The sequence below is a fragment of the Macaca fascicularis genome, chromosome 13 (genome assembly GCF_037993035.2).
Source record: "Macaca fascicularis isolate 582-1 chromosome 13, T2T-MFA8v1.1".
Taxonomy (NCBI): Eukaryota; Metazoa; Chordata; class Mammalia; order Primates; family Cercopithecidae; genus Macaca; species Macaca fascicularis.
Genome location: NC_088387.1, coordinates 12,177,447 through 12,205,156, shown reverse-complemented (window position 1 = coordinate 12,205,156; position 27,710 = coordinate 12,177,447). Strand labels below are relative to the sequence as shown.

Sequence of the window (27,710 nt, the reverse complement as noted above, 5' to 3'; positions counted from 1 at the left end):
ACAAGACCTGTGTGCAATGGTAGAATGTCTTTTCCAAGAAAAACAATTTACATTTGTTTTTGAGCTATGACATATATTGCCCCAAGACTTACGTGAGGTGCAGCATTTCCACGTGGCATTTACCTATCCTCCAGTAATGAGATGGTTTATTTTGATTTCATTGCATAATTGTCTTGAAGCACCATATACATTTAGTCTCAGAGAGGGCCCCCAAAAGCCAGATTTAGACAGTGATATCCTAAATTGACCAGCACAATTTAATACATTGCCATTACACTTAAACATTTACACAGTTGCAAATCTACTTATTTTAGGCATAATTTTATATAATATTTTGACAGACAAAAATATATATTCTGGAACCATTATATGCATCTGTCTATGAAGTAGCAAACTTACAATAAATTATATATTATACCATTGTAAATTTACATGAAGGCTAAAACAGAAAAAGAAATCATAATTTATGTTTAAAATATAATGTTAATTTATTATTTCCAAGTAAAAAGAGGAATAGCCATTATATTAGATTCACTTATTTTAAGCTTATACTCATTTCATATTCACATAAAATTCATTCCTTGTAAGTTTAGCAATGAAGTTGTATTTGGATGCTGAGTGTTTGAAACAACTAGTTGTTGATATTGCAGTGCAGCTACAGGCTTGCTGATTTGAATATGTGTGGGAAAAAGAAGCATTTAAATTACTCAAGAAATATGTTACAATCATATCAAAAGTATGAAAATAAAATATATGTTTTCTTCTAATGTTTAATCCACAGGTATTGCCTTCCAAGGTTAATATAGCCAGTGTCTGAATGTTTTGTTTATTGTATTTTCATTTGAGGGCAGATGTTGAAAATCAGGTTTACTGATTGAAGCTGGAAGAACACATAAATGTCTGCATTACTCATTCTGTCAAAACAAAGCAAATGATGGGTAAAAAGTATACTCTTGCACATTTCACAGCTTTGTGATACAACTGTCTTGGAAATTGGGTGGAAATTTATGCGCAAATGTGCTTAAGTAAAGACCTTGTGACCATTGTTTCCTTCCTTGCGATCTTAAACCATTTTTGTATTTAAAAATCATCTTGCTAACATTTAGCACATTTGTGGATTAATAACAAACTAGTCTTTTATATACCTACTTTGAGGGTAGGTGAGGAATAATGGGTTAAATACAATATAATATTATTTATTGGCTTAAATAATTTAAGTTATCTAGTTTTAGCATTTTGAACAGGGCAAACATTTTCCCCGTTTCCGTCTATTGTGAGAAATTGAATTACATGGAAGAAATTTTTAATGTTAACCTTTTTTTCCCCACTGAATTTAAGTGTGGTTGTTGGGACAATTGTTGCCTAATGGAATGGTACAATGTAAAGAGACCTGTAAGGAGACGATGCCTCCCTGTTGCATTATATGACAGTATGAGTGAGTGTTTCCTGATGCACGTGGTGGAAGCCTGTGCCTCAGCAGGTTGAGACAGATGCTCAGGGTGACAGGTTGGATAAAAACCACCATTCAGGTAGCATGCTGGGGAGCATGGTGCATCTGGAACAATGGTGTTTGCCAGGAATTGTAGTCTCCAGCAATTCATCACTTTTATGTGTCAAATGTGTTAATATCTGTGGTTTTTTATTTAATGAATTTCTTGCCCCTTTCTCTTTTTTCTTTCAATACCTGAGAATCATGGACTCCCATACTTACTGGCTCCAAAAAATATACTCCTTCCATGTACTCCATAGGGTACTGAATAGATTCTGAGAAAATAGATGAAGAAAAGTAATTCTCTTTTCATTTAGATATATGTGATATTCAGTGAAGATTTTGAATGCAATGTAATATTCACATCAAATTTTGATAAAGCACTGAAAATATGAGACATATAAAATTATTTAATTTCCCCTTTAAAAAATTATCCTAGACATTAAATTCATGTTTAATGATAAAGATGTATTATCTGATGCTTTGAGACAATTACAATTAAATCTTATGAAAGGAATTCTAGGGTCAAGATACAACTTTCATTCTTAATGTTAAACACTAAGTTAACTTCATTTTGTTCATGATTTGCAAAAAAGAAGTATTTTTGAAAAAAAAAAAGTGCTTTTGTTTCAACAATTCAGACTGACTTTCTTTATGGGATCAGATTCCCTGATCACTTTTCAGCTCATCACTTCACTTTGCTTTTGTAGAAATGGCTCTAGTTATTTCTATAATGTGTGACTGGTGTGAAAACACTTGAAACGGACACAAATCATTACACACACACACGTGTGTTTATGAGTGTGTATGTGTAACAGCAGAAAAGGAGCAAAACAGTATTTAATGACCAATCTCATGAATGTTATCTAGACATCAAATGTTAAAATTGATGGCTTCTTCACTTTAGAACTTATTTTATTTTCTGCTTTCCTCTACATTTTAAAATTCACTATGTACTTTTTGTAGTAGTAATTTGTCTAGTCTCTAAGACTGGCTTATGTGAAAAAGTGCCAAAGAGTAGATCCCTTAACACTAAATCTTTCCTATTAATGAATATCTAAAAATTAGTAGTTTGTTTTTTTCTCATTTTTACTACTATCATGAGGTGTTGTGAGGGCTTCCCATAATAATCATTCAATGAAATATATGTAAATTTAGCAGTGTGCCTCTCGTTAACCATAACTGATGCTGTGTAGCTACCTCTCCTTACATAAGGCCCAATTTCACTTCCAATATTAACTTACATATTAATTTAGATATATTTATTTTATCATGGAGCAAAACTTTATATACTTGACATAAAGATAAAAATGTACTGTTCCTCCTATTACCTTCTGCTTAATTAACTTATTGCTTTAAGGTTGCTTAATAATCCTTCAAGTACTCTTTCTATGCATACAGTAGCTACGGAAACATACAAATTAACCCAGTGCTCTTCTACAAAGATGGATTCTATTTTCCTATCACCTTGCACGTAAATAAATGCCAGTACATAATATTTTTTTGTGTTTGCTTTGCCCATGCTCATACTACATGCCATTAATAAAAGAATAACAAATTGCACATTCAGCAAATGTTATAGCTCAGAACATGAAAGAAGGGGTTAATCATCGCACTAAGAAAAATAAGCTGGTTAATTCATTGCACCATTCAAGGGAGTGACTGAAGTTATTCTCATAGCTTCAGTGCTATAATGAAACTAGACTCATCAGTGCATAAGCAAACAAAGTTTGTATCAAAACTATCCAATTTCCTTTTTTTCAGTCTCTTTCACATCTACTTCCCTTTTTTGTAACAAATATAGATGCTCTATTTGGCCCTTTGTTCTCTCAGTGGAACTTTATTTTTTATACCTAGCAAAACTATCTAGCATCAAAATCAATATTACTATGGATGAGAAAGAAAGTTGTTGCTTTCATAGGTGCTTCCTTCTAGCTTGGCTTGTATTTGTGCAACTGCACTTTATATGAATTTTTACCCTCCTGAACATTGTTTATATTTTAAATATATTTTTGTATGCTGCAAATCATCTCTCCAGAACTACCCTATTACAGTGTTCTGTTGCTAAAGCAGTATTTTATTTAGATGGGGTCACTGTAAATTATCTTCAGTCCCAGAACCTTCTGGACTGGAATCAACATCAAGGAAGGCCTCTTTATTGGTGAAAGTTGAGCTGAGGGTCATGCTCTGTCGCGGCTTCACAAGTGCAAGTTCATCTAATTTAATATTTTCATTTTTGACAAGAATTGTCTTATCCATGTTTTCTTCACTGTGTCTTGCAACAACAGCATCAAATAGATCTAATTTAGGTGGCAAGCTTCCACTTTCAAATAGATATTTGGCTAGATAGGAGATGCAAATGTTGGTTAAGAATGAAGTAACCATGGCAAGTGTTTTAAATGGGAATTTCTGATTATATATACCATTATCATCAGGGTAATAGCCAGGGTAGAAGATCAAGGGCTGAAGATAGAGGTATGGCTCCCCTCCAGTTATTCTCAGGAAGAGGCCAGAAACATAACCTGCCACAGCCCCATAGGTGTTGGTTCCCTTAACAAAGAGTACACAAAGCAGCTGGGGGAAGATGACGATGTAAACAAGGTCAGAACTGAGGTACCAGAGCCCATACACAGTCTTCGTCAGCAAGGCCATGGCTGTTGCAGATGCTCCAAACACAAATACTGTGATTCGCATGACCCAAACGATTTCTTTGTCCGAAGCCTGTAAGAAATTGCCACAGTGTCAGCTTTTTGCACAGTGTCTTGACTCATGTAGGTCAAGAATGAGACACATTTTTTGCTTCAAAACTAGTCTAAAGAATTCCCCTGGTTCAAATGGCTCAATCTATGGGAAAACTCAATACAGCTACAGCACCCAAAGGAAACAATTAAGGTGACTTCCTTGGTGGACCTTTGGGAGGGGTTTCTGTGTACCAGATGCATGACACGTAGGCCACCTAGGCCTTTTCCTGAATGCATAGGGGGAAAGGCAGGATGAGCTAACACGGTGTCAGAGAGGTATAATAAAGCACGGGAGGATTTCCTCACTTTACATATTAGGGGACAGTTCTTATGTGGCATTGACAGATCATAGGCCATCCCTACTTTATCTCTTTGTAGAAGTGCCACCATCCTTAAAGCTAACCACCTTCTGGTGCTCTTGAAAAGACACATGTGGACGGGCGCAGTGGCTCACGCCTGTAATCCCAGCACTTTGGGAGGCCAAGGCGAGCAGATCACGAGGTCAGGAGAGCAAGACCATCCTGGCTAACACGGTGAAACCCTGTCTCTACTAAAAAATACAAAAAATTAGTCGGGCATGGTGGCGGGCGCCTGTAGTCCCAGCTGCTCGGGAGGCTGAGGCAGGAGCATGGCATGAACCCAGGAGGCAGAGCTTGCAGTGAGCCGAGATGAAACCACTGCACTCCAGTCTGGGCAACAGAGCGAGACTCTGTCTCAAAAAAAAAGAAAAATAGGACATGCACATGTATGTTTATTGCAGCACTATTTACAATAGCAAAGTCATGGAACCAACCCAAATGCCCATCAGTGATAGACTGGATAAAGAAAATGTGGCACATGTACACCATGGAATACTATGTGACCATAAAAAGGAATAAGATCATTCCTTTGCAGGGACATGGATGAAGGTGGAAGCCATCATCCTCAGCAAACTAGCACAGGAACAGAAAACCAAACACCGCATGTTCTTACTCATAAGTGGGAGTTAAACAATGAGAACACATGGACACAGGGAGGGAACAACACACACCAGGGCCTGTTAGGGGGTGGAGGGGGGGCGGTGCAAGGAAGGAACTTAAGAGGATGGGTCAATAGGTGCAGCAAACCACATGGCACATGTATATTTATGAAACAAACCTGCACGTTTTGCACAAGTATCCCAGAACATAAAGAAAAATTAAAAACAAAGAAGAAAATGCCTTGTCCAAGGAGTTCCTTTGGTTACATTTTTAAAAATCAAAACAAAACAAGGCAAAAGCAAAAACATTGGGATTGTTTTGTTAACTAAAACCTAGAGCGAGGCAAAGCTTTAATCAAGCAAGAAGCATGCTGTTTTGCAGCCACTTTGATTCAATAAAGAAAATCAAATTGAGAGGATATCTTCTAACAAAGGTGGACTAGGGAGTGCAAGTATAAAACAGTTCAGAAGTTACAAAAATACGTGTCAGACAACTTACCATGCCCTGCTTCCACCAAGATTCTCCAGTGTCATAGACAATTTAATTATACTAAATGTTTTGGTAGATAGTTTAAGTTTCATTACTCTTTCATCAGAAAGACAAGAAGGTTAAATGATAGCCCTGTGACTGTACCTCTTGGGAAATAATTATATTGATTTGTTCCCTTTAGTATTGACATGAATAATAACATGTATTGATAGCATCCATTCAGCATAGGTATAATTTGTTATTTAATTTCATATGCTTAATCAAAGTACAGTCAGATTTAATGTAGAATATTAACAAATATATAATAAAGTATATACAACAAATACAACATCAGCAGCAGCAAGAGCAACGCTAGTAAATGACAGGTTGAAGGAAACTGTTCTTACATTTTGTCTGAAGGAAAGCTGGTAGATGTTCCGCGCAAACATGGAACTTGCTGACAAGATGGAAGAGTCTGCTGATGACATAACAGCAGCAGAAACTGCACCAAGACCAAAGAAAGAAATATACACAGGGCAGAGATACTGCAGAACAATTGGTAAAATCATGTCTGCTTCATCTGTAGTCTTGGGATCTGGAAGCCCATATGCAGTCTGGTTCCAGTCTGTTGAACAGAATCAACAACCATTACAACAACCAAAGAGCCAAATGTTCTTTATCCATCTGGGGTCATCCTATTTACTAGGTTGTTTTGAAATAAACTCAGAATCATGTACATTAGTCTGCTTAGGTGTGAAGTCCATGTGCTGGTCAAGTGGAAATGTCTTATGTCTCCTGACTTCTAAAGGGTATTGGTTACAATTAGGGTTATTCACAATGCCTGCACAGACACTGGTAGTAAGAAATATATATCCTTCCTACAGTGATGGTGTTACATGGCATAGAACCATAGAAAACAAATGCTTATAAACATAATTCTAGAGTATTCCTTCGACCACTTGGAAATGTGGTGGGACGCTCACTGTTCCTTCTTTAAGGCTCAGTTATTCATATGTAAATGAAAAAAAGACAATAGTAGGCCTATTCTCAGCCATCATCTCTCTGTACATAAACTTGGTTTTGAAGCTGCCTCAGCATTAATTTTCAACTATTTCCACCTTGCATAGAATTTCACTGGATTAAGAACAGTCCCTTTTTATTGAATAAAAAGTATAGTCATGTGGCTGAAATTTTCAGGAAGTTTTGGTTGTGGTAGGGTAAGAAGACTTGGAACACAGATTTATCTTTGAATACATAGCTTCTTTACTATTTAGTTGTAGCATGTGTTGAAAAACTATGGAATCCTTAAATGTACATTACCATAGTTGGCTTTTTATTTGCTGAACTTCTTTAATATCATGATCATTGGACCAAATAAGAATTGTTCTTTTTGGATCCTACCATTTTTTTCTTCCCTCATTTTCTATTACAATTGTCTCCAAAACCTGCTTACATGCAGGCAACTTTGTGGCCTTAACTGAGATGTTACAATAACAGAAATAACAAACAAGAATGTGTATCTAATCCAAGAAAAAATAGGCTTAATGCTGTTTCTGTTAGCCTGTGTTCCTACAATAAACACACACACACACACACACACATTCATATATGTTTTCTGCTTGTGAGAGAAATACTATCCTTTTTCAAAGACAAACACTACCTACCACCTTTGTCAGTCATCTTTACAACTTTTGAAGTGTTTGTCTCCTGGACGAACAACTGGAATGGAGAATCTACACTATGAACCAGGACTGCTCTCCTAAAAGTTAAACAATCCAATAAAAGACTCTACTAACTGAAAGTCAAAGTTGCCGTAGGAACATTACCCTGGATCACCTTTACAAAATACAACAGGGCAAAAGGTGAACTTTAATCTATTTTATTCCCTCTACCTAGAAGATGCCTTCAAATTTGAATTAACATGATGTATTTTCATTGAGTGCTCTTAAAAGTTACAACACAGGAACATAATGGTCAGGAGTAATTAATACATTTCATTAAGTTAAAGGTGAGCTGTTGAACATGTTCCACATAGAGACTAACATGGAGATAAACATTTCATAATGCTCCTTTTTCAAAACTGTTTTTCAGTAAGTTATTCTCTAAGTGACTTTGTTTCTTAGCTTGTCTTGACCTAAACACTTATTCATTGCTTTCTTCAAGAAAGAAAACTCCTAATTAAAATCTAATAAAGATGTAAAGCAGAAATCTCAAGTTCAAAGTGATCTTTAGGGAGGTCATGAGAATGACAGGTAAACTTCTCTAAGCCTGTGACTCTCCACTCTGGCTCTCAACTCACCTAGGGGTTTTAAAAGAACACTAGTGCTTGTCTCTATCCTCAGTTATTGAAATAAAATTCCTGTGAAGTAGGCCAGATGTCTGTATTTTTAAAAGATCCCCCCACCATTCCCCAGCTGATGTCAGCAGGAGCCTTGGTTGAGATACACTGCTGACAGGAGTGCATATAAACAATCGATAAATATACCACAACTGGAAGGAGGGTGTGTTTGCCAGTGTTGCGTAGTGGAGTGAGCAATCAAAAACATTGGAGGCTGGGTGCGGTAGCTCACACCTGTAATCCCAGCACTTTGGGAGGCCAAGGCAGGTGGATCACCTGAGGTCAGGAGTTTGAGACCAGCCTGACCAACATGATGAAACCCTGTGTCTACTAAAAATAAATAAATAAATAAAACAAAATAAAATAAAATAAAAATAAAAAATTGGAGACCGCTGAACTATAACACAATTTACTGAATGCTATAACAAATTTATAAACATAAATGTGATGCGAAAGAATTCACCATGTGGAGGTAAGAGGGAAGTGGGACAGAAGGGTGTCTGGGTGGGGACTGTAAACTAACTGGCACATGTGGTGAAGCTACAAGAGATTTACCTGTTGATGCTCCAATGGCCCCAATGAGTATGGCTGGGACAGCCATTACCAGGCACCCGAAAGCTGCCAGGAATGACAGCACTTGAGCATAGGTGGCTGAAGATGAAGAGAGAACCCTCTGGAAGTACGCTTGCCATGGGATTCCACCCAGCATCTGTGTGGGAAACACAAGGATGGAGAGTGAACTACAGGCAAACATCTATTCTATTTTTTTTAAAAGAGATTTATTGCAATCACATTTAGAATAGTCATAAGTACAACTTAGAAGTATTTTAAAAAGTGGCATGTAGTCACAAACATCAATTAGTATCATTATGTTTGCTATGATCTGATGTCCATGTTCCCCCTAAATTCATACAATGAAATTTTATCACCAAGGTGATGGTATTAGGTATCAAGTTGGCAACTTTGGGAGATAATTATCCCATGAGGGTGGATTCCTTATAAAAGAGAGCCAAATGAGTTTTTTTTCTCTTCCACCATGTGAGGAGGCAGCAAGAAGGTGCCTTCTATGAGGATGCGAATCCTCACCAGGCAGTGAATCTGCCAGCATCTTGATCTTGGACTTCCCAACCATGTGAAAAACTGTGAAAAATAAACCTGTGTTGTTTATAAGCCACTCTGTTTATGATGCTTTGTTACCCAACTGAACTAAGACAATGTATCATCAACTTTCAATTGTGCAGAATTTCCTGAAGTTCTTTTTCTCTATAATTACATAGAGCAATTATTTCTTTTCATTTATTTACCTATTTTGAACTGCATTTAAACTACCCTAGAGGCCTTCAATTTGTTATCATCTGGTGGTTCCAACCATCATAAAATATTCTCAAAAAATATTAAGATTTTGAAAGTATGACATTTAACCTGAATCAGTGCAACCCAAAAATATTTTTACACTCCAATCATGTGCCAGGCAATTTAATGGCTGTAAAAGCAAGGACATGAATAAGGTATGGTTCTTTCCCTGGAACTTACTTTCTACTGGGAGAGTAAATGTATGTGGTGTTTTCCAAAGTGAGCACTGCAGAGTGCTCAAGGCAATACAGCCGGCATCAAATAAAATACTAGAACTTCTATGTATTTTACTTTGTATTTTTCTATGTATTTTACTTTGCACCTAAATATTGTATGGTTGCTTTTATTCAATGATTTACATCATATATCAGTACAGAATATATAAGCAACTGATAGATATACATACCTCTATTGCAATGTGCTTAAATTTCTTATTGAGCATATGCGATCAAAAATGTTTAAACTATAATGCAATTTGTTGCATGATATAAAGAGGTCTGTATGGAAATTAAAATGATAAACCATTAATTATTTGCGATAAGAAAGAGGTGGTAAGAAGAGAGAAAGGGTAGCTGCATGTTAACAGGAAAACCTGCAGAAATGAAGTGCAGATTGTCCGTAGGCTTTGAGAGCATTTTCATGGGTGGAGATCAAGGGAGAAGAGAGTACCTGAGAGAGAAACTAATAGGAAAGAAGAAAATAACGACAGCAACCAGGCAGCTGAGACCACTGGGTGTTTGGTGTGATGAAGGTCAGTGAGTGAGGGAGTGGTTGCAGGAGAAGCTGGAAACACACTTTTGGCTAGATTACTGCTACTTCTCTTCCTGGCATAAAGTCAATATTCCATAAATATTGGTCACATGAACGAATGAATGAATTGATAAATGAGCTTGCCGTAGCACAATGTATTGAGGTTTCATTAACTGCCTGTCTGTCTCACTGGGCTCTGGTGGGGACGTCTGTCTTATCATGGTCTCACTTGGGCTAAGCAGAGTATCTGTTACATAGATACCATAACAATCTCCTTCTTATAAAAGCCATATATGTTCAAAAGTAATTAAAGGGAAAAATTCTAAAATTCATAACCCCATTCCTCAAGTCTACATTCTTCCAAAACCTTTTCCTTTCATTTTGTGACCTGTTTTATCAATATATCATTAATTGACAACTTGCATGTCAATGACTTGAATGGATTGACACATCATAAATTACATATTCATCACCCTGGACATTTAGGTCATCAGAAGTTTTTAAGTAGGGTAAAGTCTGACTTCATCTACAAACAGAAGCTCTCATGATGCAATGGACTGAATGTTTGTCCTCCTAAAATTCATACCTTGAAACTCTAATCCCAATGTGATCATATTCAGAGGTGGGGCCTTTGGAAGATAATCAGATCATAAGGGTGGAGTCCTCATTATGGGATTAGGACCCTTTTGAGAAGAGGCCAGAGAGCTCTCTCACCCTCTTTCCACCATGTGAGGCCACAACAAGAAGTGGACAGTCTGCAACCTGGAATACTGCCATCTTGAGAACCTAATCATGCTGGTACCCTGGTTTCAGATTTCCAGCCTCCAGAATTATAAAAATTATATTCTTCTGTTTATACATCACCCAGTCCATGGTAAATTGTAACAACAGCCCAAACTGACTAAAGTAGTTAGCAATATGGAAAATGGGCATGGGGGAGTAAGAGGTGGGCAGGCTGCCATCAGGGAGACTGGTGGGGGTTATCATAGTAGACCAGGTAAGGAATGCAGTCTACCTAATAGAGAGCAAACATGGGGACAGTGGGCAGGTTCCATGTGTGACCGGGAGATACACTGACAGTATCATTAGCAGGACTTGACAAGTCATCTTCATGTAGGGGATGTAGGAGAGACAACTGGAAGATCAAGACTATTGATGCAGCATTTCAAGGCTGATTTCTATAGTTTATTCATTTCTTCAACATGTACCATTTTAACTTGTCTTACAATTTGAATCATGAATACGACTAAGTCATATAATTTTGTAAAGCTGGAAGGAATTTAGCAATCACTTTATACAATGTCTTATTTTAAAGATGAATAGTCTGAAGACTAAAGCTTGGTGTAGGGGAAAGGACTTTGAGTTCTTAATATTCTATATCAGTCTCTAACTCAGACAATGGTGTGATTATTGACAAATTGCTTAACTGTTCTAAGTCTCATCATCTCTATGATGTAACCATAAGCACATCTACTATGCAGGTATAGTTACATATACATATTTACTCTCACTCCAGTTCATAATTTTAAGCCATTCCAGAAAAATGAGAGCCAACAGATTTCTCAACAATCCTTAGGCAAAGAAGCCCTCCAGTCCACCACTGGAAATATATATTTTCCCCATATTTTCCTATCCCTTACTAGAAACATTTTTACTAGAAAAGACACAGTTACTTTGAATGTTGAGATAATGCTAAAATTCAGCCACGTGCCATGATCACAAAGTCATACAATATTGCCAAACTTCTACAGAGAAAACAAAAATAACCAATTTACCTTTAAGTTTAATAGAACAAGTAATCTATTTCTTTTTTAAAAAAGATTATTTTTGTAGAGATGGGGTCCTGCTATGTTGTCCAGGCTGTTCTCAAACTCCTGGCCTCAAAATGAACCTTCCACCTCAGACTCCCAAAGGGCTGAGATTACCGGGCTGAGCCACCACACTCCACCATAGTCGATTTCTTACGTTGAAATCAAATACAGTGTGTTATTTTCAGGCCTAACTCCTCTAATTAGCACAGTCATAAAATCTGGTCAGTTCTTCTGGTTGTTCCCTCTTGCCTCAGTGGGATTGGCCATTATCTCTTCCATGTTCTCCTCAAAGTGCCTGCACCTTTGCCCCAAAGTTCTGCCTGTTTTCAAGCTTCCTCTGGCTCCTGAGGGCCTCTCTCTTGGCATCTTTCCCGAGTGACACGTACTTTTCCAACCCGCCTCACTTAGGGCCTCTAGCACTAGTAATTCTCTTACTCTGTAATTCAAGAGTGAATGAGAGACTTATTCCATAAGTTGGGTTTCATGCCTTAATTCAAAACACAAAATAAAGCTTTTACGAGGTTTTGCCTTCAGGTTGGGGAAAGTTCTAGGGGTAGGGCATGTTATTCCTTGACTTACATCACAACGGAAATGAGGACACACCACACAGAACACCTCGCGCTGTCCCCTTAGGGCCTCATTTGTTCTCCACCCTGACACTGTCAGCCACGACAGTCCGGCCCTGGCTCCACCCTCCCAGGAGAACGTCCTCAATTCAGAAATGGCCATGAGCCCACAAGCACATTTTTTTTTTACTATGAATATGAAAATCGTGAAAATAAATTTGATTTTAGGAACACTTAGATCACATTCCTCAGATAAAGGCAATACTTACCAACAACAGAAAACTATCAAGCCAAGAGTAGACTTCAGATGAGTCAACAGTTCCCAGCCACGGCTTTTGGTATTTGGCATGCACAGCAGTGAACCCGATGTCTGCGACTGCAGGATGTGACAATGCAAAGGGGACGCTGATCCACTGCAACAGAAAGTGACACTGGAGCCCTAGGCCATGATTTTCAACTGTCTGATAGATGCAAGATTTATACACCTCACACACTGCACAGCTCAGTAATTCCTCCAGTTCAGACAGAGAAGGACCGGAAATCATGTTCTCTGTTTTCTGTTGGGCACCATAAAATACTGATTTAGATAAATTAAAATAGCACTTTGACTATTTCAATGCTTGATTATACCATGTCATACAAACTATAGCAGCAGCAACACAAAATCTCTAGGAAGAAAATATTAGATTTGAAATATCTGTCAATCAATCAATCTATCTATGTATCTATCTGCCTGCCTATCTATCAGCTATCTGTCTCTGTCTGTCTGTGTCTGTCTGTCCATACACACACACACACACACACACACACACACACACACGTAAATAGATAGGTAGCTATTGAGATATATATCCCCTTGTTTGTGGGTGGTGGGAGGAGGGGAGAGATGTGGATTGTTTTCGTTTTCCTCTTCTGTTAAATGTTGGATAACACAAACTTGAGTTCTAATAAAAAATTGTATTTCTCAGCTGCTCAGGAGGCTGAGGCAGGAGAATTGCTTGAACCTTGGAGGCAGAGGTTGCAGTGAGCCAAGATTGGACATCGCACTCTAGCCTGGGCAACAGAGCAAGACTCCATCTAAATTTTTAAAAAATTGTATTTCAAAAAAAATAAATGGGTGCCAGGCACTGTGGCTCAGGCCCGTAATCCCAGCACTTTGGGAGGTCCCAGGTGGGCAGACTGCTTGAGCTCAGGAGTTCTAGACCAGACTGGGCAACCTGGTGAAACCCCATCTCTACAAAAAATACAAAAATCAGCCAGATGTGGTGGTGTACACCTGTAGTCCCAGCTACTCGGGAGGCTGAGGTGGGAGGATTGCATGAGCCTGACAGGCAGAGGCTGCAGTAAGCGGTAACTGAGCCACTGCACTCCAGCCTGGGTGACAGAGCCAGACCCTGTCTCAAAAAAGAAAAAAAAAAAATGGTCAGATACAATGGCTCATGCCTATAATCCTAGCACTTTGGGTGGCCAGTGTGGGAGGATTGCTTGAGTCCAGGAGTTCAAGATCAACCTGGGATATATGATGAGACCTGGTCTCTACAAATAATAATAATAAATAAAATAAAATAAAATATTTTAAAAATTATATTTGAAATATATATCCATATAAAAGAGTGTGTGTGTATACACACACACATATATACACACAATTCTTGAAGTGGAAGTGTGTGTGTATATATATGTATGTGTATACATGCACACACTCTTTTATGTTTTCTGTGAATTAAGGAAAGATATCCATTCATTAAAGTAATAAGAAAATATGTGATTGAGAAATATATGGGTGACATATAAGCCTTCAAAGATGGGCCCGATAATAACAGGTAGAATAATAAAGAATTGAAGGAAGAGATGTTTAGATGGAGCAAGGCAAAGAATAGAAGAATATGTGGTGTGTGTTTGTGTGTGTGTATGTGTGTGCACCCACATCTGTTGGTGACGGGTTTTGCTGGCACGGGAGTAGTTTGGGGAAATGGGAGAGATAAAGATGGATGTGTGGAGAAAACCCACATTGCAAGTTAAAGGATTTGTATTTTGTTTTTGCAGGCAACTGGAAGCTAGAAAAAAATCTTTTAAGTCTTAAAAAGATTTCAGTGGAATTTATTTTGAAATTTAATAACATAGACATGAATAGTGAGTTTAGCAAAAAGGAAGTGTCAGGGACAGTGGCAGGTGATTTCAGCTCCACCTAGATGAAGGCCTGAAGTACAGCAGTGACACTGGGAATGAAAAAATACCAGTACTAAAAAGGATTATGAAGAGCAAGTCAACAACCCTTACATTACAAGAAGGAGAGAGAGGTCAGAGAGAGGGAAAATGAACAGAAAAACCTCAAGTGTACAGTTTTGGAGCTCCGGGGGTGATGATAAAATCAATAATACTAGAGAATTTGAAAAAAGACCGTTTAAGGGGTAAGTTGATTAATTATGTATGCTCATACAGTAATTAAAGTTTGGAAAACAACATCATTTAGTCTTTTATTCAGCCAATTCAATAGGGCCTTAACTAGTAACCAACAAAACTTCATTCCTTATCAATGTGGCTACATTTTGTGGCAGAAAAAATATTCTAACATCTTTGCACTGTCATCTTTACACTTGTATACTTGATTTATGCACCCATGGGTTTTAAGTTCTAGTCTCATACAAAGCAATGAGAAATCACATATATCATCAATAATAGGTTCATTCCCTTGGGTTGTGTTTCTTAGAATACCTAGTACATCAGTTATGAGAGCTGTCGTTGCCAAACCAACCTGGCTCCTGACATTCTGAAGAGGGATTTATTTCTATGTTCCCTATTTTATTTCTGGAAATTTATGTTGATGCTAAGGAAAAATCAGAATTTCAGTACAGTCCACTTAATTTTGGTAATCTAAATAGAAATAGTGGGAGTCCTTGAGTAAATTAAATATTCTTGTATTCAGTTACAATATGAATGGATGAAATTCCACGAAATGCAAAATGTCTAAGGAGAAAAAGAGAAAATATTATAATCTTTGCTGGCACATGTAAATTCATAGTTAAACTGTACATCTAATTGTAGTCCGCTTTTTAAAATTTTTCCTCTAGGACATTATTAGAGATGCTGGAACGTTTATGAAAAGGAGAGAAGAGCATGAGATTACTTCTTCATTTTTAATTTCTAAGAGTCTAGTGTCAAAAGTAAAATATAATGAAATGCTTTACATTGTAAGATAAATACATAAAGATGAGGAGAACCAAGAGTACTTAACCATCCTTGGGAAAATGAATCATGATCTCTAGTGTTAGCTTGCTCTGTCCGTGGGCTTTGCAGGAGGGCATTGCCGCTACAGAATCTACAACTGGGATAATATATGTGTATGATGAAATAATGTATGTGAACCTATGACAACCCTAGCCCAGCATGGACACACCAGTTTTTATACTTCTTTTGCTACATCTTAGGTATTGAATATTATATGCATAACTGTACTGTTCACATTTCTTCAACATTGACTAAAATGTGTTCAGACACACACAAGTGTTTTTAATATAGTGCTAATACTACTCATGTCTCATAATTATAATAAAAACAATAGATAATAAATCTTTCTGGTGCCTTATATAATTATGAATTGTCTTTGTTTTTAGACCACAAATAGTGATGATTAATATTTGAAATCCACAGTTTTCCAATGGGATCATTTCTATGTCTTATGAGCATTCTTAGAATTCACCAACTAACATAAAAGGAGACTTGTACAGGTTGCCACTAAGGTTTGAATTTTGTTATCTCTGCCGAGGAAAATGGATTGTCTTAAATTCTCAAAGGAGATCATGCATACGTTTCCATCAAATCTAGGCATGAAGGAAAGGAAGACCTAGACCTTTCTAACAATTCAACATAGAGCACACTTTTCTGTCAAATGTTATCAAAATGACTAGTTTTTCATCTAATTAATTTATGGAGAAATTTGAAATTTCATATAATATGTGATTTAGCATGTATTACTCATGAGGGAAAATAAGATTTCTACTAATTTTTAAAGAGTTAGTATGAAATACATTGCCTTTTACAGAAAAAAGGAGGAGAATCTTGGGTGCTCCCACTTACCAGCCCCACAAAAATGCAAAAGAGCTGAACAACATCGGTGTAGGCCACAGAATAGAGCCCTCCCACCAGGGTGTACAGAGTGGCAACGAGTGCAGAGATGATGACAGAAATGTTCACATCCACGTCAATGATCACACTGATGGTGGCTCCTGAAACAAACAAGAGAGTGCTGTGGTCAAGGTGCCCAGACAGATTCTGCTCTTTGTATAAGGACACAGTGCAAGTTTAGTGATAAACAACATTTGTCTCTCTCTCATATGAAATGTGGTGGATGATAACACCTAAAGTTAATTTTTCTATTGAAATTTGTATATCTTAATAAATTCAGTGAGACACACACTTTTGCTTTCTGAAATGAGTGGTTTGCTAACTTATTTATGTGGAGGACACACAGATCCGTAGTATGTTTATGGAAGACCCTGAATTACTGAGAAATTTAATTACATTACGAGAACTCAAAATAATTTCACTATCTGGAACTCTGACTCAATCAAATATAGCCATGTGTTGCTTAACAATAGGGATGGGCTCTGAGAAATGTGTTGTTAGGTGATTTCATTGTTGTGCAGCTTCACAATGTATACTCACGAATCTTGATGGTATAACCTACTACACACCTAGGCTACATGGTATGGCCTATAGATCCTGCGCTACAAATTCATACAGCTTGTTACTGTACTGAACACTGTAGGCAACTGTAACATGATGGTAATTATTTGAATATCTAAACATCATATCTAAACATAGAGAAAGTAACAGTAAAAATATGGTATTATAATTTTATGGGACCACTGTCATATATGCAGTCCATCATTGACCAAAATGTCATTACATGGCACATAACTGTATATGAAATACATTAGTCACATCTATGAAAAACACAAGGCTTTCTGAGAAACATGATCATCCATTTCCACATTTTACAATTAACATTCACTTGCTATTTTGCATTTACTCCGCCCCCTGCTAGCTTTTGATAGCTAACAAATGGTTAAGGCGGCAAAGAATTGAGAAAAATTTGTAGGAACAAATTATCAAATTGGTAAATGTTATTAATCACTCTCTCCCGCTTTAATTTGTGACAGATCACTCTTATTTTATTTAATTGGTAGAATATACCAGTCCTGCTCCTAGGATACCAATATACTGAAGAGCCTAAGATTTGAATATCATACTTTTTTAAGTAATTTTCATCATCAAAATTTTAAACTTCTCTTAGAAATCAAATTTATGTTTCTCCTTATAACATTGTTTATTGTGTTTGTTGGTCCTTATATTTCCACTGAACGTATTGAGGTATGACAAGTTTGGGCCACTGTGGTTCTTGGACTGACAGTTCATAATTCACTTGTTGCTTTACTAGTCCTTTCCCTATTGTTCTCAAAACTATACAGTTTACATGTCACATTATTAAATGCATACATGAAATGGATCTGTGGTTTTATGTATCATCAGTTGCAGCCAGCTGAGTGGTCTTACACGCTACCCCCATTCCTCAGTCGGCATGCTAGTAGTATATACAGCTCACTGGAGATGAAACTACATTATCTCAATATAAGATGTGTTGATCCAAAATATCAGTACAAAATATTTTTCAATGCTTTTGCTATGGCGATAAAATAAAATTATTTTCCGGAGTAAAGACCCATTAAAAAGAAAAATCTAGTAAGAAGTTGGAGAAAGAAGACAAAGAAGAGAGATCAAGTATAGATGAGTGACTTTAGATAATTGACTGAGCTGTTTCATAGATATTTGAAAAGTAATTGTTTTCCTGAGATCATTTACTTCAAATTGAAACTTGCAATTCTTTGTTGTTTTGTGTGTGTGTGTGTAGTTCTCCACTTTAATAACACTTCTAAGCTACCTACCATGAATTATGAAAAGTCCAATTATAAAATAAAGATTACCTGACTAAAATCTCAAAGATTTGGGGTCCTAGTAGATGCTGTCACTTAACTGTAACTCAGAGATATTAGAGACGTCAATCACCTCTCCATTATCACTATTAAAATTAGATAAAAATGTCTCTAAAATATTTTCTGAATAATTAAATCAATTGCAGTAAGTAAAACAAAGTGACACTTTGAGGTATGCTAGTAAATATTAGTCTACTCATGAAGCTATAAAATAAATGCACTGCAAAATTATGAAAATCCACTGAACTTGAGCTGTTAGGAGTATAAATACACATTTCTTTAAAGAGTTGGAAGATGTCAATTTCTACCAAGAAAATAGTTTAAGATTCTCCTATGTTTCAATGGTGAACTATACACATTCACACTAAGGTGGTAATAGATCTTATATATTCTTGAATATATCAAATTATTTGTAATAAACACTAAATTTTAATGAAGTCCAACTATTACCTTTTATTTGTGTAAATTTAAAGATTACAGTTGCAATGATGTTACCCGGGTATACTACATAGTGGTGAAGTTTAGACTTTCAGTGCTTTCATTACCCAAATAACGTACATAGTACCCAGTAAGTAACTTCACACACACACACACACACACACTCACACACTCTCTCTCTCCCCCTCAAAGAGTTCAAGCAATTGCAGCAATGTTTTTACATATGTTGTTTGATAGATGTGTGCATGTGAGTGTGTAGAAAGATACAGACAGTAACATATTTTATATATGTAATCATGCATTACATAATAATGTTACCATCAATGATGAACCACAAATACACAAATTCTCATAAAATCATAATGAAGCTGAAAGAGTCCTATTGCTTAGTGATGTTGTAGCTATTGCATTACAATTGCCTACAGTATTCAGCGCAGTAACATGTTGCACAGGTTTGTAGCCTAAGAGCAATAGGCTATACCATATAGCCTGTGTGTGTAGCAGGTGCTACCAGCTGGGTTTGTGTAAGTACACTCTATGTTCACACAACATCAAAATTGCCTACTGATGCATCTCTCAGAATGCATCTACATCCTTAACCTGACTGTATATTGTAATACAGGCACGAACATAGACACACATATATACAAAACTAATTATAACAAAGTTCACAGTTTCGTTACTATATATTTCCAAAATACTTTAGAAGCATTAGCTTATTAATTCTATTCTTTTTCAGGACTCTATTATATAAGTTGATCTTTATTCAATGAGTGAGCATTTTGTATTTTGTTATATACTCAGCCCACTCCTTTTTTGATACCTCAGCAGGTAATTTGTTCTTAAAATTAAAATTTTTTGGTGTTGAAAACAATGGCAAATAAGCCCCCATTGCAACTCAACTAATGAGAGGCAGGTGGAAAGCAAGGTGTAGTTTTACACATAATATCATTAGAACATAAGAGCAGCAGTGGGTGTAGAGTATTATTATCCAGCACCAGGGAAGTGCAGCATTTTCCACCTAGTTCTTACTGTATTTTATAACGATCAAATACTCTTGTTTCCGCAACAGTCACTCTGTTTTCTAGTTGGGAATCAAAAAAGTCCTGACTAACCTGCAGGATGAAATTGGATGTGCTGAAGGCGGGGCAGTGCACGCCTTTATGGGGAGCTTCCATCTCCCAGCTGCCTCAACAGCTTCAGTCAGGTCCAACATTCTCAACTGGCCCCATGTGGTACATCTAAGCCTGTCTCTAAGGGTAGATTGGAGCTGAGGAGATGCTAAGGCATGGGCAAACTTTTTCATATGAGTTATTGAGAAGACATTTAAACTGAAGGGGAAATTCTTGTTACACTCTACCATACTTATTTTTTTCCACTACTAAACCATAACATTGAGCTTTATAATATCAATTTATTGAAATATTTCAAGTTTGTAGTTTTGCCATGTGACTTACATTATTTACCTACTCTGTCAGCAGAGGGTTAGTGATATCTCACTTCTCCAGGAATGTTATTTACTGCTGGAACTGACTTTGTTTTATATATTTTTTAATTAGACATTTTATTTGAAAAGCCAACATCTCTAAAAATATTAGTGCTTTTAGAATAGCATGCAACACTGTTGTCTTGGGAATTATCTAAACTATCTAAGTTTTATATTTGTGTTTATGCCAATTAACGTGGCAGTTATTAGAGGGAAAACAATGGTAAAAAGTTCTCAGTTTGCAGAAACAACACTTATTGGAAGAAATTAAGATATAAGTCATTTATTTAAATGTATTCAACGTCAAAAATATATGTTAGTATTCTCACTAACCCCTGGCTCATGAATCCTTGTTTTAAACATTTCTTTTAAGTAAACTGCACTTTTTAGCTATGCTTAATTCACTATGCTTTGTTCAAAATCATATATGACTCATAAAAGCAAATTGATCATAATAATTCATGATTATTGGTCTAAAGAGGCAATTCAAGTATAGAAAGTGTGGCTGAGGTTTTATTTAACCTCTGCCACCATATTGCAAATAAACATAAAATTTCCATTAAGCTTTTATGCATATAAATAAGGTTCAGTATATGTTTTTAATAAAAATGTCTTCAGAAGCCAAGGCTGAAGAAAGTAAGGTTGTGTATCTGATTGATGTTTAGTTCACTGCGGAGATGCAGCTAGAACAACTTAGTTGGGTCTTACCCAAAGCAGAGAAAATTGCTGCAGCCCAGAACATTTCTCCCATCAGTGCAGGTATAAACAGGAGTCCGCCCATGCGTTTTCCATAGATTTGCTGAAACGGGTCTAACATGGTCACATACCCCTTTGAACGCATAGGTTTTGCAAAGAACAGGCCACCTAAAAATTAAGCGAGTGTTTAGGAGGAAATAAAAAAATGTAATATAATAGTCTTTTACTATACTGCCACTTCTCAAGGGAAATGCATTTTTCAGAACACCTGTATGGATTGAGGAACCAGTCTGAAATATAATGTGCACACAGTACCAACTTACTCTAAATATTAGGTTTAGCAATCTAATGTAAATTATTTAGTACACTTACCATTGTATGTGTCCAAAGACAAGTGGATCTCATTGAGGCATGTGAATTGAAAAACATGAACCAACACATCGCTCACTTAAATGCCTCGATGCATATCTATCACTCAACAGAGCATTTAGAGGTTTTGAATAAGCACAGATTCAATAAAAGCCTTCTGAGTGCCCAAAAAATGAGGTACCTTCTGTTATATAATACTTTTGACCTCTTATTCATTTGACTTGCTAAAAGAAATACAGGTACATTTCAAGCTGATTCATTTTTAATGATATATCCATACTTGTTTTGAAAGAAATAAAACATGATTACGTTAAGAAATTCACTGTGCTGATAGCCACAGGATCAAAGGATTTTAAAAATATATTCCATAACCAAGAGATCAAATAATCTAAGCACTAGTGTTCTGCTACTTACCAATTTCTGGTAACGGCTCCTTAAAGATCTCAGGGGACATATTTTTTTACAATGGTTATTTACAGTGTTTGACTGGTTATTCCACTTGTTATTACACTCTTGTTCTGTATGCTTTACTGAGTGAGTCACTGAGATTTGCACTTTCACTTACCTAAAATCAGACTAAGAGAATATCCAATGGGTGCCTGAGCCCAAGCTAGGCCATAACCTGGTACATAAACTGCTTCAGCTGTGCCATTGATATACCCTCCTCCGACCCAGGTAGCTGAAACAGAATGAAAAGTGAGGGAGTGATACTGCCTTACCTGTTAACACCCACACCTCCCTGCCAAACCAGTGGCTACTGGAGGTTACTGAGCACCTGAAATGTGACTAGCCTGCATTGAGTTGTTCTAGGAATATAAAATATACACCAGATTTCAAATGTTTTTTCTTTCATTGATCACATGTTGAAATGAAAACATGTTGGATGAATTGAGTTACCTAAGTTATATTATTAACATGAATTTACCTATTTCTTTTTGTTTTTAGAGGTTTGTAGAAAATTCAACGTTATGTTTACGGCTCACATTATATTTCTATTGGATAGTGCTGCCCTGGATGTTTTCTAAATGCATTGAGTCAGCAATATTTTCATGATATTATATATAATATAGTCTGAGGTCATGGGGTAAAATTTCTTTATTTCAAGGTCCTTCCATTTTAATTGTATTGATGTTTACATACTGTCCTCAGGGAGTGGTATGTGTGTGTACATGCGTGTGTGAACACATGCATGTATGTAGGTGGGTGTATGTATGTGGAAGCGTGCTTCTCACTGATAGAAATAGTCTTTCTCGAACACTCTGGGGATATCGGAGCTTGCAAATGTTATCTCCATCACCACTAAGTTGCACTTACTACCTTAAATTATTAGGAGTGAAGAGAGGATCGAGATGACACCTTCTACTACAAGGTGTCCAAAGTGAGTTTAAATGTTACCTTAAGGCCTAGACTACCTAGCACTCAGAAGAATATAAAATGTGAACTGTGTACATACTTGCAATTCTATATTTTAATATGGATCTTTTAGTAAGGTATTTACTATTTGACAATAAGTAATGAAAAATGCCTTATTCAGATAAATAAAATTTCTGTAGCATAATAGCTGAGGGAAGGAGGTCAAAGAACCAAAGAAAATAAGTTTTGACTTGACAGGTTTGAGCCAAGCATGAGCTACAGATTAATATTTTTCTCCGAATAGACAATGTAATACTAGTACCATTTTCTCTGAGGAAACAGTATAATATTGAATCCTTGCTGAAAAACTAATGCTGAAGAGAACACTAAACTTTGCAGTTTATACCTTTTTGAGGTTACAGTGTGGTTGAAATATTCAAAACAATCCTTATGCAGAATTTGTGTAAAGTTATGATGGTCACAGGTTGGTAAAAAAATTTATCAGATATGAGGCTGAATTATAGATTGCATCATCCCATTAGGAATAACATTTAACTCTGATGAATTTTCCAAAATCTCACAGTTAGAATGTAGGTAAATGAAATAATATCTATACAAAACTACCTAGGATGTATTTCTATTGTGTTTGTGCCAAAATTTATCTGGCTTTTAATCTAATACAAAGCAAAGAAGAGGGAGTCTTAGGGTTGACATAAAAAGATTTTCCTACATAGGAATTTTAAGTACATTTAAATGAAAAGTTTATATATAAAATCCTGGAGCCAAATACATATTTAGCAATCACTCCCACCTTTGCAGTAGCTTTTACACCCAGTGTTAACAAATAACAAATGGCATTATTTGTTTTCTTATTCTAAGCCCTGCTGAAATTTTTTAAATTGTTTTTTTTTTTTTTTTTTTTTTTTCCACTGTGTGTGTAACCATGACCTGAAGAAATAAATTCTTACAGGCAGAAAACTTGAGACTTTATCTTTCTACTAGGTAACTGGAATTGCTAACGCGTCAATGCTTCACTGCATAAAGTAAATGGTCTGATGGTCTTACAAATACAAAGCTCATTAGTGATCATTTGTCATTGTGTAAGTTCACTGTCCCTTGTCCAAAAAGAAAATGAGTGCCTGAATCATTGCAACTATTGTGGTATAGAAGTGAGGGCTTGACTACTTACTAAGATTTAAAAGTCCCCTTTTTAAATGAATTTAGTCTCTTCTGTAACAGCATTTGCTCTCCATGTTTGTATATTTTGCGTCAGATCCATGAGTGAGATCACAAACTCTTAAACTATACTCACTTTTAAAAGAATCAACATTTTTAAAAAATCTCTATTCTTTATAAAATATATCCAAGTCAATCAATCTGACAAGGTTAGGTAGTATGGTTCAGATTTTAAATGAATTATGATATTGACCAGGTTATTTTGAGTTCTGAGAAAGAAAAAAAATAGTTTTACAAACTGAGGAAGATCATGGCCCTTTATAAAAAATAGCATTATTCAAATATTTTCTGTATCTTTTAATAGCTTATTAGGTTGGAAAAAAACCTTCTAAATGGTAAAAGCAAATTATAAAATATTATTTTTATGACCATATTGAACAGAATATTAAATGAGAATATAGAGGGTTATAATTATTTTCAATAAACAACATAGTTTGATATATAGCAGCTTTCTTATTCTTTCTACAGTGTTTACAAACTGTGCACCTTTTGAAAGAAAGAAAGTGAAACTAGTTACAGGGCTGCATGTGGCACAGCATGCGGCGGTCGCCAGCATGGCCACCGGAGACCTGTGTTTGGTTCTGCCTGCAGCCTTGGTCCTTGTTAACCTTGTAACCCGGGATCTTCACTTAACCCCAGAGCGTCATCATAGTGCTGTTAGAAAGACCAAATGAATCCACGTACAGTGGGTGAAGAGTTAAACAAAGATAAAATGTCAATGTCTGAAAGATCAAACTGATGGCTCACATAGAACACTGTAGGTTTCAGATGGCCAAAGTCAAGGGGTTCGGAACATGGATGACCTCTTCCCAGACTGGTTTGGTAAACTACCTGATACACAGGGTGAATCATTTTAAAATTGCACTTCGAGACTGAAATTGGGCATCACTTGATATAATTTCCCATGGGATATTTTTCCAATGAACACTCAGAGTTCCTGCTATGTTGCAAATGTTTAAAAACTCCACTAAGACTCTGTAATGAAATATGTGTTGTTAGTGCAACCGTATTAAATATTAAACATATAATTTTAAGTTGATGTTTTCAGAATGATTTTCAATGACCAGGAAGAATATAGTAAAGAAACAAATCACCCCTTAAACAGAACCACCTTAGTGCAAAGTAAGAAAGAATATCAGCTCCTGCTAACATAACGAAGGTTTGAATGAGAAATGACTACAGATGGTGGCCTGGGGATTCCTATGAGGACACGCCCTAGGTTTTCCCTTTTATAACAAGGTTCATGACATTTCTTTATTAGTGCTGTGGAGTCATAACATGCGATTGTCTTCCTGTGAGGAATTAGTTATTAAATGAAATTATTTGGTTTCAAAACAGGGAATTACTCAATTGGAAATATTATTACCCCCACATTTATTTATGCAGATTAAAAACCATCACTAGTTGGTATTCATTGACACTTATCATTTAAATCTCAGAGTCACAACTTTATGCACGTATTACTGGACACGTTGAGATGCTGCCTTTCACATTAATTAGCGGATACATAGCTTGTAATACTAGGACAGCTTCCCCACCTCTTTGTTTTCACTCTGTTTCCATCCACTCAACAGCCCAGAGAGCCAAGATTTGTTTCATGGCTCTTCAGTCCAGTGATTTATTATCAAATCATTTTTGTTCAAGTACTACTGAGTTGAAACCAATTTATTTTTAGGTTTTAAATGAACAGAAAATTATTTTAAAATATATATAACTAGTGAACATAAAGAATCCCCAAAGGACAAAGAGCAACATTTGCTTTGTCACTCTGAAGCCACACGCTGCACACACACAGATGCCAAGGAAGGGAGGACTGCATGGAGCCGGCGGCGTCTGAACGTACCTGTCATGGTAAATCCACCAACCAATAAACCAATATCTCGGCCACCAACTATGATGGCTTCGCTGCGCTCTTCTGCGCTGCCACTGTTTTTGGTTCTCCAGGCAGCCCATATTCCAACCAGCAAAATGAGAAGGTAGAACACGATGATAGCTATCAGTCCTTCCACATGGAAAGTCATTTTTATCTAATGATCCAGATTCTTCTGCAGCTGGCTACTTCAATAAGACTTCTGAAGAAAATACAGGAATGCATGATAAATCAGTCGAGCACTATGCACACGTAGGCAGCCAGGAGTAAACCAGCTGGATCATGAGAGACCCTGTGTCACTCACAGAAAGAATACAACGCTGAAACCACATGTAAAATGGGCAGTTACCAATCAGTGTCCACTACATTATCCTACTTTTATTTAACAATGTAACATTGCTTTGAGTTTGCAAGAAACAGAAAAAAAAAATGGAAATGTAGTTTAATAAATGGAATCATAATCCTTGTGTGTTTCATACATACTTTAAATTTAAAATTAACCTTGTGTATATCTTAACTCAGTAACTGTCAAATCATTTACAAAGAGTAGAGCTGTATTTGCGTTTTGGAACTAAGTTACTCTTCTAGAATTATTTATTCACTTTAAGTGTTTTACAAATGACTATTCTGAAAATTTTAAAATATCCATTAATTTATTCATTCTTTTATCTGTCCTTTCAAACGACTTCAGAGAATGGCTTCAGTAGTAATCTGATATAAAAATATCTGAAAAAAAAAATCTTTAGAAAAATTCATTTCAAAAACACATCAAACTCCACATTTTCAACAAGTTTCTGTAGTTCAAGTTACTATAGCAACTAAGTATGTTTTCTGTTTAAAGGGTCCACTCTCTTGATCTTCTTCGCCCAATATCCTTTATTCAATTCATCACCCCCCATTAATGGTACATACAGGAAAAGGTTTTTTGTTGTGGTGGTGGTTGTGGCTGTTGTTGCTTTTTAAATACGATTGCCTAAAAGCACAACAGAAGGATCAAAGATACTAAAATCAAGACTCTTAGAAGACAAACGGCAGATTGGAAAGCATTCACCTTCTGAAATTCTTGTTCTTATTTATTTATTTATTTATTTATTTACTTTTTACCTTTGTGACCACGGCTGTTCCCTGAACCCAAACTCTCAAACACAAGTTTCTGGGGGAAACTCTGATATTTGTGCATGCAGGTGGCTGAAGAGCCTTTGGGGAAAAGAATCAGCCTCTTTGGAATTTAAAAGAGGCAAAAGAAGCGCACGCGGGCTGGGTGGTCTCTGCCTTTGTGAGCTACCAAGCAGGCAAGTTCCTCTCCGCGGCAGCCCGATGCTCTCCCGGCCCCCTGCGGCCCTTCCTCGGCCCCTTCTACCCATCTCCTGCGCCCAGACTTTGTAGCCTCTTGCACCCTGACAGCAGCGGTGCCAGACAGCAAACCCGCCCTTGCATCCCACCGAGAGGCAAAAACGCCGCGTCCCTCCCCTCTAAAACCGCCCGGGCTCGGTGCCCAAGGCGTTTCCGAGGGTGCGGGCCCCTAGGCGCAGGAATGCCCGCTAAGCTCCTACCTGGAGTGGTAGCTGCACGCGAAAGCGCTCCGCCCGGGGCCGCCGCCCCCTGGCACCGTGAGGGGTGTGGGTGCGAGGGTGAAGAAAGGGAGGGTGCGGGGTGGGGCAAGGGTGCAGTGCGGAGGGGGGCCAGTCGGTCAAGGCGGCTCCTCACCCGGCGTCTCCAAGAACCTGGGAGCGCGCGGAGTTGACAGGTGTGGGCGCCGGCGGAGGGCGCGCGGCGCCGGGCGAGGTGGCAATC

The 27,710-nt window shown here is 37.0% G+C and overlaps 1 protein-coding gene across 1 annotated transcript; it reads right to left on the bottom strand.

Annotated features, from left to right (window-relative positions):
• Positions 1-241: 241 nt before the first annotated feature.
• SLC5A7 (solute carrier family 5 member 7) lies at positions 242-27,710 on the bottom strand. The gene is made up of 9 exons (XM_005575201.5): positions 27,470-27,710; positions 25,890-26,118; positions 22,023-22,136; positions 21,101-21,256; positions 16,553-16,701; positions 12,745-12,888; positions 8,551-8,704; positions 6,065-6,282; positions 242-4,210 (listed from the first exon to the last, which is right to left on the bottom strand). The coding sequence occupies exons 2-9, from the start codon at positions 26,065-26,067 to the stop codon at positions 3,581-3,583; spliced, it is 1,743 nt and encodes a 580-aa protein (XP_005575258.3). The 5' UTR covers positions 26,068-26,118; positions 27,470-27,710; the 3' UTR covers positions 242-3,580.

Excerpts from the sequence above, each read along its gene's own strand:
- SLC5A7 (XM_005575201.5), bottom strand. The coding sequence starts at position 26,067 with ATGACTTTCCATGTGGAAGGACTGATAGCTATCATCGTGTTCTACCTT. Across the intron at positions 12,889-16,552 it reads TTTGCATTTTTGTGGGGCTG|TGGATCAGCGTCCCCTTTGC; the intron begins GTAAGTGGGAGC and ends TTTCTGTTGCAG. Across the intron at positions 4,211-6,064 it reads AGCTTTCCTTCAGACAAAAT|GCTTCGGACAAAGAAATCGT; the intron begins GTAAGAACAGTT and ends AATTTCTTACAG.